The sequence below is a fragment of the Schistocerca cancellata genome, chromosome 4 (genome assembly GCF_023864275.1).
Source record: "Schistocerca cancellata isolate TAMUIC-IGC-003103 chromosome 4, iqSchCanc2.1, whole genome shotgun sequence".
Taxonomy (NCBI): Eukaryota; Metazoa; Arthropoda; class Insecta; order Orthoptera; family Acrididae; genus Schistocerca; species Schistocerca cancellata.
In genome coordinates, this window is record NC_064629.1 from 573872025 (window position 1) to 573889714 (window position 17690).

A 17690-nucleotide genomic window follows, 5' to 3' on the forward strand; every position below is an offset into this window, starting at 1 on the left:
CAGCTTACTTTAAAAAATATTAGTTTCCACTATGGTCAACATGCAGTTTCTTTCCCTCTACATGAAATTATATTGCATCTTATTTTCAGAACCTTTAGTGCTCCTAAATGTATAACACAGTTACTTTCAGAAAAGCTATATTATCTGAAAGAGAAGCAACAAATTATAGAGTGTAAATTCACACAACGTTCTTGGAAATTAGAGCCACTGTAGATAATCCACACTAAGGTAACATTTATTCAAACCTTTACATTAATTAAATACAGATACTATGGAAAAGTAATTTATTACATATTGAACCTTACCTCTTGTACATAATCAGGACCTTTGAGTGTAAAATTTTTTCCCTGCAGGACAAAATGAATAGCAGGGAGTTTGATCACCTTGTTACATGGAACCTTTTTGAAAAAAAAAAAAAAAAACACATAATTAATAAGTTCATAATGGAAAACTATTTAGAGTTTGTTTGTTTGGCAGATTTATACAAAACTTGACTACATATGAAAATACAATAATACACTGGTCACAGCTAATGTTTGGCCGACTTATATAAAACTTGACTACATTTGAAAATACAATAATACACTGAGGTGACAAAAATCATGGGATACTTATATCATGTTGGACCTCTTTTTGCCTGGTGTAGCGCAGCAACTTGACATGGCATGGGCTCAACAAGTCATTGGAACACCCTGCAGAAGTACTGAGCAATGCTGCCTCTACAGCCATCCATAACTGTGAAAGTATTGCCGATACAGGACTGTGTGCACAAACTGACCCCTGAATTATGTCCCATAGACATTTGATGGGATTTATGTTGGGCAACCTGGGTGGCTAAATCGTTAGCTCGAAGTGTCCAGAATGTTCTTCAAACCAAACGTGAACATTGTGGTCCGGTAACATGGTGCATCGTAATCCATAAAACTTACATTATTATTCGGGAACATGAAGTCCATGAGTGGTTGCAAATGGTTTCCAAGCAGCCAAACATAGCCATTTCCAGTCAATGATTCGTTCAACTGGACCAGAGGACCCAATTCATTCCATGTAAATACAACTCACACCATTATGGAGCCACCACTAGCTTGCATACAGCCTTGTTGACGATTTGGGTCCATGGCTTCATGGTGTCTGCAGCACACTCGAACCCTACCAGCAAAACTTACCAACTGAAATTAGAATTCATTTGTCCTCTAGGATCCAACTAGTATGGTCACAATTCCTGGAGAGGTGCTGCAGCTGATGATGTGCTGTTAGCAAAGGCACTCTTGGTAGTCATTTACTGCCATAGCCCATTAATGTCAAATTCTGCTGCACTGCCTTAGACAAGACATTCATCATTTGTCCCACATTGATTTCTGCAGTTATTTCACACAGCATTGACAATTCTACACAAACACTGCTGCTCTCAGTCATTAAGCGAAGGCCATCGGCCACTGCACTGTCTGTGCTGAGATATAATACCTGAAATGTGGTATTCTCAGCACACTCTTGACACTGTGGATCTTAAAATACTGACTTCCATAATGACTTCCAAAATGGATTGTCCCATGCATCTAGATCCAAATGTCATTCCGTGTTCGGAGTCTGCTAATTCCCACTGTGCAGCCATAAACATGTCGGAACCCTTTTCACATGATCTACATGAGTGCAAATGACTGCTCTGCCAATGCAGTGCCCTTTTATACCTCGTGTATGTGATAGTACTGCCAACTGTGTAAGTGAAAACACAGAGTACCAACACATTTCCCTGGGGCACATCTGAAGTTACTTCTACCTCAGTCAATGATTAGCCATCCACAACATGTTGTGTCCTCCTTACTAACAAATACCCAATCCAGCTACAAATTTAGTTTGAAACCCAATCTGAATGCACTTTTGTTAATAAATGTCAATGTGGTACAGACTCAAAAAGCTTTTCAGAAGTCAGGAAATACTGCAGCTACACAACTGCCTTGATACATGGATTTCAGTGTGTCACGTGAAAAAAGGCACAAGTTACATTTAACATGGCCAATGTTTTTGGAATCCATATGGGTTTGATGGAGAAGACCTTGTGTTCAAGGTAACTCATTATATTTGAGGTCAGAATATGTTCGGGCATGCCGAAAAAAAACAGACATCATGCATTAAAATAACTGATTTGCCTCGATGGCCTATGAATCTGTCACCTTCAGAGCATATGCACAATCACGTTTGACCTCCTGTGAGAATCTCAAAATAGCGACCGGGAGGGGGGGGGGGGGGGGGGCATGGATGGGGAAACCAGATAGATGCAGTTGGTGGGGATGTTGGTCAGCCGAGGGGCATACTGAGATAGTCGATGCAATTGTGATAAATGCTGTGTCTGGGTGGTGCAATGGTTAACATAACTTCCTACTAAGCAGAGGAGCCTGGGTTCAAATCCTAATCTGGCACAAAATTGACACTCGTTTGCACTGATTCCGCACCAAGTCCCAATGCAGCTGATGTCATGAATTCTTTACCTTTCCTTTCCTTTCCTTTTCCTCCCCCTCCACCTTCAAGTTGCATAACATTCCTCAAATATGTCAGATCTATTTGTTGTTATGAGATTGAATGAATTCTCATGATGAGTGGATTTGAGAGAAGGCATTTAGTTTTGCTTTGCAGGATCTCTTGTCATGCCCATCACTTGCAAAACTTCAATTATTGCATTGATCCAGACTGTTTTGTTGCCAGCATTTTCAATTTTGGGAAATCTTAGATACACAAATAAGTAACTTCTTGCACATAAAACATGAGAAGAACAAAGATTAGGACACCTTTTACCTGCAAATTTTGATCATGTTTACTGTCAGAAGACAACTTCTACAAACAGTTTTCATAACAGTTACTCTCAGGATGTGAATGTCTTGAAAAATTTTTAATACAAATTACTGACTCTCCAGAAAAGCACATGTAGTCAAAATGTGGTGTCCTAATCAAAATTACTCTATGTCCTAACATGTAAATTTCTCATGTACATCAGTAAATAAATGCAACACTCCTTATATCATTACACGATGAGGAAGGAAAAGCCGTGCTTACCCGATACCGCCCCAGGACAAATGGTGACACTGGCAATAGTTCATGAATTTTTTCAATTTCCGATGCTGGACCAGTTATTGTTGTGGTACTTGTATCAATAAGTGCTTCACAACCATTTTCACAAAATGGAATCAGTTTTGTTCCAAGGTCAACATCTATTCTGTACATATGAATGAAAAGAACAGTTATGTCAACAAGTTGAATATATCCACAGGCATGAAGAAGTTTGCTATAAATTTCAGCATTCTAATATAAAGTATGCTATGTGATGAATCAATATTTCAGTTATCCACCTATGTCTCAAATCATCTTTGAGAAAGCAAAGTAGTGCTTCAATCTTATAAGGTGCAAGAAACACTCTCTATGTTAAAACTCCCCCTTTGAACTATCTTCTTTGAATAATTTTAAATATTATGAGATAAGACTGCCATTACCATCTTCTATCAGTGTCTGTTAATTCCAGAAGAGTAAGCCGAGAGTCAAGTACAGTTAATATTTCATTTCTTACAGCAGTTGACTGATGCAGCACCCATCTTACAGGTACCTAAGTCCTATCAGAGATTGGTAAGTGACTAATAATGCCACATATGGAATAAATATGCAATTTTCACTGTCCTCTCTGCAGTTGGAAAAAGCATACTGAGTATGTAATAACGCCAAGTGAACACTAGTGCCTTCCTGACAAATAACAACATGATCACTGCTCTTAACCACTCGACATACACCCACTCTTTTGATATACATCTCTTCCTTTCCAGTTGAGAAACCAACACTTCAATTCCAATGAAGAGAAACAAGTAGAATCATAAAGAAATTTAGTAAACAAGAACTTTTACTACTTCTTTCTACAAAATTCTTAGCATGTTTGGATAGCATCATGTACTGAAATAAATCTTAACATTCAATGTACGAAGCATTTACTAGATGACTGAAAGTGATGGTGGAAGAAATGCACAAAACTTCAAAGCTGTCTTATTGAGAAACATTACACATGCCTTAATAGCCCATTAGATACACACAGTATAGTATGTGACAGTAACTGACTCCAGTATTAAGTACTCCTAATCTTACCAGAGCTGGAGCTTGGAAAAAAACAACTGTCTGAGCAGGCCCCAGTTCTGATTTGTCTGACACTGATATATGGGAGTAGCAAAATAATTCACTACAGATATGGTAATTGAATTTTAACACCTACTCTTGAAAACTGCATTTCTTTTTAAATGTCTTTTAACACATCTATTGACTATTTTCACAGTACTTCAAGATGGAGTCACAAACACATTATAAAACCATTTATCTTCCTTTACCCTTTCTCAATCTTTTCTGTCAATTTGCTTTCTTGGAATGTACATTCTTCAACAACATGTTTTATAGTAAGGGAAGACAACCATCATTACCCAATACTGCATTCTCATAAAGATCTGTTGCTTTAACTCTACTTTGGCCAGGCTACCTTCTGTATGTAATGTAATGTCCCATAAAATTAATACAATAGTCACTTGTCTACACTAGCCACTGTGTTTGTCATCAACTACAATTGCAAGAGTCTTCCTCTGAGAGACAATCATCCATCCTGCTGGTTTCCTGGTGGAAAATTTGTCTGTACACTGTATCCTGTTTTTATTTTTGTCTCTCATACAATCCAACACCTGACTATGTCTGAAATATAGTCGTAGCAGCAGTGGGTACCCAGGTAAATAACACTGTGAACTTGAAATAAAGAGTATATTGCAGTAAATAGGCTGATATGAAACTTCCTGACAGATTAAAACTGTGAAATAGGCTGATATGTTGCATGACATTGTTTCCTTGTTGTGAATACATTGTTTTTTTATTATCCACTTGTTCACATTGTTACATCCATGACTCAGATTGACATGTACAATGATGCTGAACTTAGTGCCATTTCTACTATGGCTTCCACATTGTTACGTGAGACACCTAGACAACGTATCTCCCAGCTCATAAAACACATTCAAAGACAATAGTTGTTCCAGAGACAAAGCTGACAATTCATACTCCTGAGCATACAGTTCACTCTCATTTACAGTGTAATTTTTTAAAAATCTTTGACCATTTAGGTAACTGTGACACTGTTGTCATAGGTACAAATGTTTGTGCAACAGCCTCTGTGCTTGTCATAAATGACTGAAGCCTGACCCGTATGAAAATGATAGTCCTATTCCATAAATATTTGGACCAACTCCATTGTCTTAGCAACCGACAAATCTGTTAGACAACAAAATTTAACAGTTACATGTTAGTTTGTGCCTCAATTCCAACTTTGTCATAAGTGAACAAAATTGACGTTGATAGGCCAAGAGTTGCATGTTATTAATGATAAACTGCACTATAATCAGAAAAGGATGGGATTATATATTTCAGCTGTACTTTCCACCCAATGAAATTGTATGAGCTCTTTATATTATTCTGTTGCAGTTTTTATTCTGAATCCCTGATTAATGGTAAGTTTGTTACTTGGTAGTTTAAAGATTCTAACGCACAGAAAGTAGGACAAAAACAATGTGTTGATAATGGAACAAAGCAGTAACATTTCATGTACTGAAGTAGATATACATGGTATTCTGTTACATGCTACAAAAATTTCTAATATGACAGAGGGGGGAGAGAGAGAGTGAGAGAGAGAAGGTGGTGTGGGGGAGGAGAGACAAATGGAATAAGTGGGGAAAGTTGGGCAGGAGCACTTAATTCAGTATGCAAACTGCAGTTTACATATGAAGAAATGCTTCACTGGTGTCCTCTGGTGCTGCAACAGCAAATTTCTCAACATTTTCTGATTAGACTATCTTGTATTTCTATATTCATAATAAGTTGATAATTAAAAAATTCTCTGACACTAACTTATCCATATGGAACTGCCAATACTCCTTCTTTGTTACTGGCAGATATGTAAAGCTTCCATTGTAATGTTTTTTCTCTGAAGCTCCTAGTATTAGATTACCACCTCTGTCTGTTGTCCTGTCTCTGTGGGACAAAGAAAATCTTATATAATGACATGTCTACACTATAAAGATAATTAATTTCTATTATTTGGAGTTCTGCCTATTCTAAAAAGCAGAATAATTTTTCTATTTTATTTTACCTGTTTATATAGAAAGAGAATATTGGAGGGGCTTTGATCAGGTTTTGTTTCATTATATTGTAAAAGACTGGAACAACATTATCTATGGAAAGACTGTCATATGCCAGTCCCACTACCCCATCTGCAATACTAAATAAGTACATCATTGGCAGCTTCACAATTTCGGCAAAAGTCTGATTTTCAACTACAAGATGACCAATCTGAAACAGAATAATAGAGTTCATGTGACAAAAGTTTATGTGACGCATAACAGTAAACAAATTTACTGGTCATACCAAAGAAGTATGCCCTACAGTATTAACTCTGTTATAAAGTTCACTTTCATTTTATTACATAACACAGACTCTGAAGTGATAAGTGCCAATGGGATTGTAAATTCCACCAGACTACCAAAGAGCTTATTAATTTATAGAAGAACTCTATGACCAGTGGTTAGAGAGAATAAATTAGTCCACTTTTTTATATAACGTTTATTAAATACAAATACAAACTCTGCAATTGCTGTTTATCATTTTAATTATGATCTAAGGCTCTATTATCCCTTTTTTCCAAAGAAAATTCCGCACTGGCTGTATGAATGATTTTTATTAAATCTGTGACCGGTTTCGCACCACTTATCGGTGCATTCTCAGGCAATCTGTACACAAAATAATATAATAAGGGCTCATATAAACTACTCGATCCCCCAATTCTGAGGTACAAATAAAACTTTTAAACAACCATTTTTTTGAATGAAACAAGAAAAGTACTCACATACACTATTTATAACACAGTAATGTTGAACATTGCCCTGTAGCCACTCCCCACCATTCACGTCCAATATACTGTCATCTGGTGAAATCGGTAGTTAAAATTTAAAAGTCTTTTTTAAATGATGGGAACGGCAATGACCTAGAAAGTAAAAATAAAATACGATGCTGAAAAAAGTGGTGCAAAACCGGTCGCAGATTTAATAAAAATCATTCATACAGTCAGTGTAGGATTTTATTTGGAAAAATGTCGAAGATTGGCTGTGGTTGCCCGCCCTACAAAACAATCTATTATCCCTCTTTGACATAGCTAGTATTAGTGGAAAATTGACTATTTCTTTGCTCAATAAATTTTGTACCACTTTGGTAATCTTTCCCTTGAGTGAATTTTTCTTTCATAGTAATCACATCTGCTTCATGTATGCTGAAATACTAATTTATATTTACTTTAAATCATGAAGATGTAATTTGAAAAAATACTAACATAAACAGAAAGAATGCAATCATCTATTAATCTGGTCTCCCTCCCTTGATTTAGTGATCATTACTCTTTTACACACTTGGTATCCACTTATAAAAGGACACATTGCTAAAAATATGGCTGGTTAAAGTGAGACAACATAAGAGGCAATCTAATATAGGTTACACAGAATATTACATCACTGGAATAAAGTGAGATTTCAGGTCTTGGCATCTTCCCCATATGAATTAAAATCAACAATCTTATGTTCTGTGTAATTATGGTGTAGTCAGGAGGAGTTGATGTATAGTTTGGTTAAATGATGTAGTATGTTAACAATCAACACAACAGCTCCAACTACACTGATGGAAAAAGAATTGCAACATCAAAAAATTCTTAACATAAAGTAATGAAATATAGGGAGTACGTCTGTCTACATCACATATTTAAATGATTAACATTTCAAGGCCACAGGCTAATGTAAGTGCAAGATAAGCCACTCCAAATGTGAAATGCTGGTATATTAATAACTAGTGTAATTGCCAGAATGTTGAATGTAAGCATGCAAATGTGCATGCATTTTGTTGTACAGGTGCCAGATGTCAATTTGTGGGATGCAGCTCCATGCCTGTTCCACCTGATCAGTCAGTACAGAGACAGTTGTTACTGCTGGTTGTGGATGACGCTGGAGTTGTCGTCCGATGATATTTCACATGTGCTTGATTGCAGAGAGATTTGGTGATCAAGCATGCCAAGGCAACATGTAGACACACTGTAAAGGCCATTGGGTTACAACAGCGGTATGTGGGAGAGCGTTATCCTGTTGGGAAATATTCCCTGGAATGCTGTTTATGAATGACAGCACAACAAGTCAAATCACCAGACTGACATACAAAATTTGCAGTCAGGGTGCATGGGATAATCCTGAGAGTGATCTTGTAGTCATATGAAATCGTACCCTAGACCATAATTCGCAGGTGTAGCTGCAGTGTGTCTAGCATGCAGACAGGTTGGTTGCAGGCCCTTTGGCCTCCTCCTAACCAACATACAGCCATCACTGGCACCAAGACAGAACTAGTTTCCATTAGAAAACAAGAAAACACAACAGACTTCCACCATACTCTCCAATGATCTCTCGCTTGACACCACTGAAGTCACATATGGCGTTTGGTTGGGATCAGTGTAATGCACACTACAGGGTGTCTGGCTTGGAGTTGTCCTTGAAGTAACAAATTTTTAACAGTCTGTCATGTCACTGTGTTGCCAAATGTGGCTCAAATTGCTACTGCAGGTGCAGTACAGTGCAGGCACAGCCATACCCAGAACACAATGATCTTCCTTCTCCGTACTGCCACATGGCCATCAGGAATCCGTCTTCTTGCATCATTACGTTCTCATGACCACTGCTGCCAGCAATCATGTACAGTGACTACATTCTTGCCAAGTCTGTCTTCAGTACTGCAGAAATGAGGTGCTAATAATAGTTTATTTTTATTTTATTTTTTTACCTTAAAGGCATTCTTGACTTACATCAACTTACCACTTCCAACCTCAAAGGTGGGAAATGCTCATGACCATTATAGTATGTATTTCAAGTAAATCCTATTTCCATCTTCATAGTGGTGCTACTAGTGCCACTCTTATGCCACTGGTGTGAAATTTGAACAGGCATCATATCTCTGATGTAGTATAGTGGGAGCTTCTGCCACTGAATGTATCAGGATGACCAAATATAGTGGGAAGAGGTAGAAGGCACTGTATTAAGACTCATCCGAACTTTACAAGTGATTTATTGTTTCCAACTACAGTGCCCCCATTCCTCTCGATCTGCGTCACTGGGTCCCGCAATGCTGAAGGACATCACTTCGCTGTCTGCGAAACGGCTTGGCGCGCAATGGCTGCACCAGCAACCCGTGCATGCACTGTGTGTCGGCCTTGTATGCCAGTGTAGTTGCGGTGTCATCAGGACGCTGGCAATTGACTCAGTGGTAGGCGTCCCTGTCGACTCAGCACCACTTGGTGTGAGCCGCAGGCGGCCAGCTGCATGCTTTTCGCTGACGTGAATGAGATCGCGGCGACAACAAGCGCCCGCAATCCGGCGTCCGAATCTGCAGCCCTCGCCTCGGGATGCCTCCGGTGTGTGTTGGAAGCCAGGATGACTGCCCGCGGTAGTGAGCTGTGGAGTGGCCCACCACTGGCTGGCTACGGACCCCGTGTCGGCCTCAAAGGGTCGAACCAGCAACCTGCCATGGACTGGAATGCTGGCACCCCATCTGCTGCTGCGTGTAGCTGGTGGTGTGACACACCCTGCCGTCCAGGAGAGCTGCCAAACTTGAATGAATCTTGTTAGAAACCTGCACCTATTTATATGCAGCTGTGCACCTCTGTTTTGCCATATGCGCCGCTTCGCGTCACGTACTCATAACACGCTAGGCTGGCCAGTGGGCCCCTTCTTCTTGCGATTTGTAACATGCAACACCGCTACGTATACTCTTCCAGCAATTTGATGGCCCTGTGGCCTCTATTCTAGTTTGCAACTGTTGGTATGCGTAACTCACTGCAATCTGGCCCGCCCCTGGCTGTAACTTGTGCTCAGAATAGTGCACAAAACTTTCCCTATCCTAAACAGTGGTGCCACTACAGTAGAAAGATTGTAACGCTAACAATGGTTGCATAGTCTGTGCATCAGCTCCACAAAAGCAAAACAAAGTACATATATTTCTTTCACCATTACCTGAGTGAAAAAGTTAATGAGTATGATTCAGTTAGACTATCTGCAGTAGTTTCAGACACTGACGTTTTATAAACAGTGTGTGTGTGTGTACTCGAGGATGTCTAAGCTGCTGTGAGGAATTTAGGAATTTCTGTAAAGGATAGAAGGAAAGTGTCAAAGGAATTCCTGTAGTTCAGATCTGAAAACCTGAGGTTTATCATTCACTTATCATTTCTGTTGGAAGTTTCCTGAAAACTGAACCTGTAGAATGGTGCACACGTTTCTTCACAATCATTACAAACAGGTTACTCACATACAAGTTGTTTTTGGGTCCAGTATTCACACAGTGACTGCTGCAGTTTCCCTTGAACAAGTCCATATTATTAACCACTAATACTATAAGGGGGTACATGTACAGAGATGACAGAGTCAGAATCGAGAACTTCTAGGAATCCTGATCCCTGTTCTAGAGTATCCACTGAAAATAAATATAAAGCTTAGAGCCAAGAACTTTTGTGAGTGCGACTAGTTGCATACCCCCAGAGTACAATTACATGTGTCCCTTTATATTTGCTGCCTGCCAGCTGTCACTGGACCCAAAAACTTCTTAAAATTCTAGGGGGTGTAGGTGAAGCTCTGGACCTAGAAATATTGTGTTTTACTAGACTTGTAAGTAATAGGTGAAGTAAGAGTAGTTAAAATTTCAGACTGCTGACTAGCTTTGCAGTGCCAGAAGCAATGATGAAATCCTACTAGCGTAGGAATGAACTGTCATTTCATGTCTTCAAAAGTTACATTTAAACAACTGCGGATAGAAATTGTATAATAAATCATTATTTTTGCAGCCTAAACTGTCACTACAACTACAATACATCATACCTATTTTTATGTAAATTTTGCTTTTGTCAGAAAATCATTTGAAATATTTGTTGCGACAGAGTATAAAAACGTTTTGAGAACTTACCTCAAGAATTACATCGAAGACTATTTGACAATTTTTTCATGAGAAGTTTGCAAAATACATTATGATATCTTGTTTTTTTTTTTTATTTCAAAATTAGTAGAACAGCTTGTAGTGGAAGTCTATACAGTTGCATTCCTTCAAATAATTTCTGTACAAGCAACAGAAATGTATATAGAACTGAGAACAAAGCACTTTTTTGAGTGCAGCAAACGACTATTCTCCTTCCAGTTTCAAGTTTTAACAACACGAACCAATTTGTAAATTGACACCCAAGGACTGGTTCTTCAAAGTGATGTGCGAACACTCAACATCACAGTACCCAATAGTGTAAGTTGAAGTACTAAGTGTGTGGAATTTTGAGCTGCTACTTGTAATGCAGGTATAAGCAATGAACAGAGTGCAACAGAGACTTCCTAAAATTTTCTGGACTGTTTTGTACCATACCAGCGGATACACTTCAGGTGATGTTCTGGGAATGACCACTTGCCCTAAAAGGTGTAAGGAAGCAGCTATGTACTGGATGAAGAAGAGATAGCGTTACTTACAAGGCGAGGTCCCCAGTGGTGGGATCGACTTTTTGAAACAATCTACAGTATAACCCCACTTTTACGATCAAAAAATTAACGTTTTCCCGCTGTTTACAACATTTTTTATCACTGCCATCAAATTTCCTATGTCCACAATGTTAATTCACATCCAATTTTGCGTCAACATATTTATAATTTTCCTGTGATTTACACTTCATGAAAAAATGTTCATGGAATAAAAACTGACGTAAAATGAAGCTGGCATGATGTTGACCATCAAATAGTGTTTATAAACATCATGTGGTCAAGTTTCTTGACACCAGGGTGCTCTAATTAGCAGATATAAACCAGTACACATGTTAAAGTTGGAACAATTCGTGCCATATCTCCTGCCACTGCCAAACTCTACTCTGCATGGTGGATGACAGAAGTAACTAGGTTCACACGAATAAAGGTATCATGATCAATCGTAACCATTTGCAAACTCTCTCTACAGTGCATGAACAATTTTGTGATTGTTGTAATTGTTGTCACACCTGTGTCAAACCGTATTTAATGTTTTCATCTTTTGGCCACTTGTAGTGCTAGCTGACACCTTCATTCAGTTTGCATTACTCAAATTTTTTTGGTTTAAGCACGGTATGAATTACGTATATTCCCATTCTGAGAAAAACGTGTTTCAAGGATTTATTCTTGATGTTAAGTGCAATATTTACCTACGTATTTTTTGTGATGTTACACAGAAAAGCAATGTGAATGATAGTTTGTGTGTGTGTGTGTGTGTGTGTGTGCGGTTTTCTACATAACTGAGGAAGCATAGTACCAGATAACTTCAGAAAGATGCCTACAGTTCAAGAGACGCAGAACAACACATATGCAAACACCACACAAAATACTTATGTAAATATTTACACTTGATATCGATAAAAAGTTTGCAAAACGCACTGTGCTAAGCATGGAAAATATGTAACTGATACAATGTTTCATTATTTAAAAAATGAATGACAGCTGTGGCATTCCAAAAACATCAATAATGACGTATGAAACTGAGTCAAACGTTTCTGCTTCCCAATAATCAGATCCCATTATATCAGCAGTTTTATTAGATAACAGACCATTATTAGGTAATAAACAAGTCCCTGGCATGAATATTTTGATGCCTATTATGTGCACATACATGTTGTTGTTGTGGTCTTCAGTCCTGAGACTGGTTTGATGCAGCTCTACATGCTACTCTATCCTGTGCAAGCTTCTTCATCTCCCAGTACCTACTGCAACCTACATCCTTCTGAATCTGCTTAGTGTATTGATCTCTTGGTCTCCCTCTACGATTTTTACCCTCCACGCTGCCCTCCAATGCTAAATTTGTGATCCCTCGATGCCTCAGAACATGTCCTACCAACCGATCCCTTCTTCTAGTCAAGTTGTGCCACAAACTTCTCTTCTCCCCAATCCTATTCAATACCTCCTCATTAGTTACGTGATCTACCCACCTTATCTTCAGCATTCTTCTGTAGCACCACATTTCGAAAGCTTCTATTCTCTTCTTGTCCAAACTAGTTATCGTCCATGTCTCACTTCCATACATGGCTACACTCCATACAAATACTTTCAGAAACGACTTCCTGACACCTAAATCGATATTCGATGTTAACAAATTTCTCTTCTTGAGAAACGCTTTCCTTGCCATTGCCAGTCTACATTTTATATCCTCTCTACTTCGACCATCATCAGTTATTTTACTCCCTAAATAGCAAAACTCCTTTACTACTTTAAGTGTCTCATTTCCTAATCTAATTCCCTCAGCATCACCCGACTTAATTTGACTACATTCCATTATCCTCGTTTTGCTTTTGTTGATGTTCATCTTATATCCTCCTTTCAAGACACTGTCCATTCCGTTCAACTGCTCTTCCAAGTCCTTTGCTGTCTCTGACAGAATTACAATGTCATCGGCGAACCTCAAAGTTTTTATTTCTTCTCCATGAATTTTAATACCTACTCCAAATTTTTCTTTTGTTTCCTTTACTGCTTGCTCAATATACAGATTGAATAACATCGGGGAGAGGCTACAACCCTGTCTCACTCCTTTCCCAACCACTGCTTCGCTTTCATGCCCCTCGACTCTTATAACTGCCATCTGGTTTCTGTACAAATTGTAAATAGCCTTTCGCTCCCTGTATTTTACCCCTGCCACCTTCAGAATTTGAAAGAGAGTATTCCAGTCAACATTGTCAAAAGCTTTCTCTAAGTCTACAAATGCTAGAAACGTAGGTTTGCCTTTTCTTAATCTTTCTTCCAAGATAAGTCGTAAGGTCAGTATTGCCTCACGTGTTCCAACATTTCTACGGAATCCAAACTGATCTTCCCCGAGGTCGGCTTCTACCAGTTTTTCCATTCGTCTGTAAAGAATTCGTGTTAGTATTTTGCAGCTGTGACTTATTAAACTGATAGTTCGGTAACTTTCACACCTGTCAACACCTGCTTTCTTTGGGATTGGAATTATTATATTCTTCTTAAAGTCTGAGGGTATTTCGCCTGTCTCATACATCGTGCTCACCAGATGGTAGAGTTTTGTCATGACTGGCTCTCCCAAGGCCATCAGTAGTTCTAATGGAATGTTGTCTACTCCGGGGGCCTTGTTTTGACTCAGGTCTTTCAGTGCTCTGTCAAACTCTTCACGCAGTATCTTATCTCCCATTTCATCTTCATCCACATCCTCTTCCATTTCCATAATATTGTCCCCAAGTGCATCGCCCTTGTATAAACCCTCTATATACTCCTTCCACCTTTCTGCTTTCCCTTCTTTGCTTAGAACTGGGTTGCCATCTAAGCTCTTGATATTCATACAAGTGGTTCTCTTCTCTCCAAAGGTCTCTTTAATTTTCCTGTAGGCAGTATCTATCTTACCCCTAGTGAGACAAGCCTCTACATCCTTACATTTGTCCTCTAGCCATCCCTGCTTAGCCATTTTGCACTTCCTGTCGATTTCATTTTTGAGACGTTTGTATTCCTTTTTGCCTGCTTCATTTACTGCATTTTTATATTTTCTCCTTTCATCAATTAAATTCAATATTTCTTCTGTTACCCAAGGATTTCTATTAGCCCGCGTCTTTTTACCTATTTGATCGTCTGCTGCCTTCACCACTTCATCCCTCAGAGCTACCCATTCTTCTTCTACTGTATTTCTTTCCCCCATTCCTGTCAATTGTTCCCTAATGCTCTCCCTGAAACTCTCTACAACCTCTGGTTCTTTCAGTTTATCCAGGTCCCATCTCCTTAAATTCCCACCTTTTTGCAGTTTCTTCAGTTTCAATCTGCAGTTCATAACCAATAGATTGTGGTCAGAATCTACATCTGCCCCAGGAAATGTCTTACAATTTAAAACCTGGTTCCTAAATCTCTGTCTTACCATTATATAATCTATCTGAAACCTGTCAGTATCTCCAGGCTTCTTCCATGTATACAGCCTCCTTTCATGATTCTTGAACCAAGTGTTAGCTATGATTAAGTTATGCTCTGTGCAAAATTCTACAAGGCGGCTTCCTCTTTCATTCCTTCCCCCCAATCCATATTCACCTACTATGTTTCCTTCTCTCCCTTTTCCTACTAACGAATTCTAGTCACCCATGACTATTAAATTTTCGTCTCCCTTCACTACCTGAATAATTTCTTTTATCTCGTCATACATTTCATCTATTTCTTCATCATCTGCAGAGCTAGTTGGCATATAAACTTGTACTACTGTAGTAGGCATGGGCTTTGTGTCTATCTTGGCCACAATAATGCGTTCACTATGCTGTTTGTAGTAGCTAACCCGCACTCCTATTTTTTTATTCATTATTAAACCTACTCCTGCATTACCCCTATTTGATTTTGTATTTATAACCCTGTAATCACCTGACCAAAAGTCTTGTTCCTCCTGCCACCGAACTTCACTAATTCCCACTATATCTAACTTTAACCTATCCATCTCCCTTTTTAAATTTTCTAACCTACCTGCCCGATTAAGTGATCTGACATTCCACGCTCCGATCCGTAGAACGCCAGTTTTCTTTCTCCTGATAACGACGTCCTCTTGAGTAGTCCCCGCCCGGAGATCCGAATGGGGGACTATTTTACCTCCGGAATATTTTACCCAAGAGGACGCCATCATCATTTAATCATACAGTAGAGCTGCATGTCCTCGGGAAAAATTACGGCTGTAGTTTCCCCTTGCTTTCAGCCGTTCGCAGTACCAGCACAGCAATGCCGTTTTGGTTAATGTTACAAGGCCAGATGAGTCAATCATCCAGACTTTTGCCCCTGCAACTACTGAAAAGGCTGCTGCCCCTCTTCAGGAACCACATGTTTGTCTGGCCTCTCAACAGATACCCCTCCGTTGTGGTTGCACCTACGGTACGGCCATCTGTGTCGCTGAGGCACGCAAGCCTCCCCACCAACGGCAAGGTCCATGGTTCATGGGGGGGTGTGCACATACATAAAGTGCGAAAATGCAAGGGGGTATCCTATACGTAACTTTTACAGCTTAAAACGTTGTTTCCCACATTTTACACCTTTTTGTTTGAAGTTCCTTGAAAAGTGTAAAAGCAGGGTTTCACTGTATATGTTGTTGTAGGTTAAGACCCAAGAAGCCATACTCTGCAGCCATTCATCCTGGTGGGCCCTTGTCAGGCAAAAGGCTGAGGGTTTGAATCTTGCCAGGTGCTTTGAATTTTATTTTAAATCTTTATCAAAATGACTTCAATGACTATTTTAATTCAATTAATTGATTTAAATGTAATTTTTTTCCATTCCTTTGTCACATCATATTAGTCACTGAATAAAATTAATCGTCTGCTCTCATTTTTCTTCCTATTCAGTCTTTGTCCACTGGGAACCCTTCTTCGTGTGATTTTCATTATTGTTATGTACTAACTTTGACTTAATTGCTTATATTACACCATCTTACATTTTTGGCGTCCATGTTTTTGCATTCATTATTTCTATTTCTCATTCTGCTTGAATTTCATTTCACTTTTAATCCCTGCTTTTATTTAAATCATTATCCATTTTATTTTGTGCATAGTGCAATAAGAATTTACACTTTAAATGTTTGCATGGTGATTGCCACTCAAAAAGACATACACCTTTTAACAACAAATACATTCTTGACACCAATGTACAGTCAATATAAAAGATTATTTCATCTTTTTTTCTTTTTTACTGACAGATTGGTACTTACAGATGTTTAAACATTAAGACAGATAAATAAAAATAGTTAAATTGACATGCACGAACATTGCAAGTGGAAAAAGAATGATAGCAAGAAATAATAAGAGCCATCGAAGAAGTTAAAATGTTGATTAAAATGATGTGACCAAAGAATACAAATAAAAGAAATTGTGTGTAAACCAATTAATTGCATAACAATAGCGATTACTTACAATTAGGGCCTATCAGGATCAAGGCTGCAGGGTGTAATTCCTTGGACCTTACCTACATCAGCACATAGATTGTTTCAAAATGTCGATACCACTGCTGGGGATCTCTCCTTATTAGCCCACAGTGTCACACAAATGTCATACACATAAAGGAGTAAAGAACTAGATCTTTTATTTGGTAAGACTGCAGAGATGATGCCAAGAAAGGAAGACATAGTTATAACTTATTCTCAAATAATTGAACTTATTTTGAAACCCTTATCAAATTTTAATAAATAGACAACTTATAAAAATATCAACTAGTTCCACTGCATTTATTCATCACTGTGTCACAAAAAATACTGAATGTTTTTCACTGTTTTAATGAAAGAAAGTTGAGGCTTTCTTGCTATTAATATACCTCTCTTTTCTTCGACTTATCATTTCTAATGTGAATAATTAGTCTATTTACCTTTAGGTTTCCACAATAAACAATTTTATTACAAGGCATTTTCAGTTCCTGAAAATTTTAGTACTTTATGTCTTAATAACATAGTTTCTACTGACTTCCACAATATTTGTTCTTTTGGTAATTACTTCTTCTTTTTCTTTGGGGGGTTGGGGGTGCATAGCGCAAAAACAACTGAACAACTGTGGTCTTAATCACCCATGTCATAACCTTAGAACACTAATAAGTACAAGAAGTTAAAAGTAACTAAATGTC

General features: G+C 38.4%; 1 protein-coding gene across 3 annotated transcripts in view; it reads right to left on the reverse strand.

Moving 5' to 3' along the window:
* The window catches only part of LOC126183200 (lysosomal aspartic protease-like), a 91774-nt gene that overhangs the window by 50880 nt on the left and 23204 nt on the right, over positions 1-17690 (reverse strand). For all 3 annotated transcript variants that reach the window (XM_049924967.1, XM_049924966.1, XM_049924964.1), the window contains exons 5-8: positions 6152-6351; positions 5911-6033; positions 3049-3208; positions 306-398 (exon numbers count right to left, since the gene is read on the reverse strand). In XM_049924967.1, coding sequence (XP_049780924.1) covers positions 306-398; positions 3049-3208; positions 5911-6033; positions 6152-6351 — 576 coding nt within the window. The remainder of the gene's footprint in view (positions 1-305; positions 399-3048; positions 3209-5910; positions 6034-6151; positions 6352-17690) is intronic.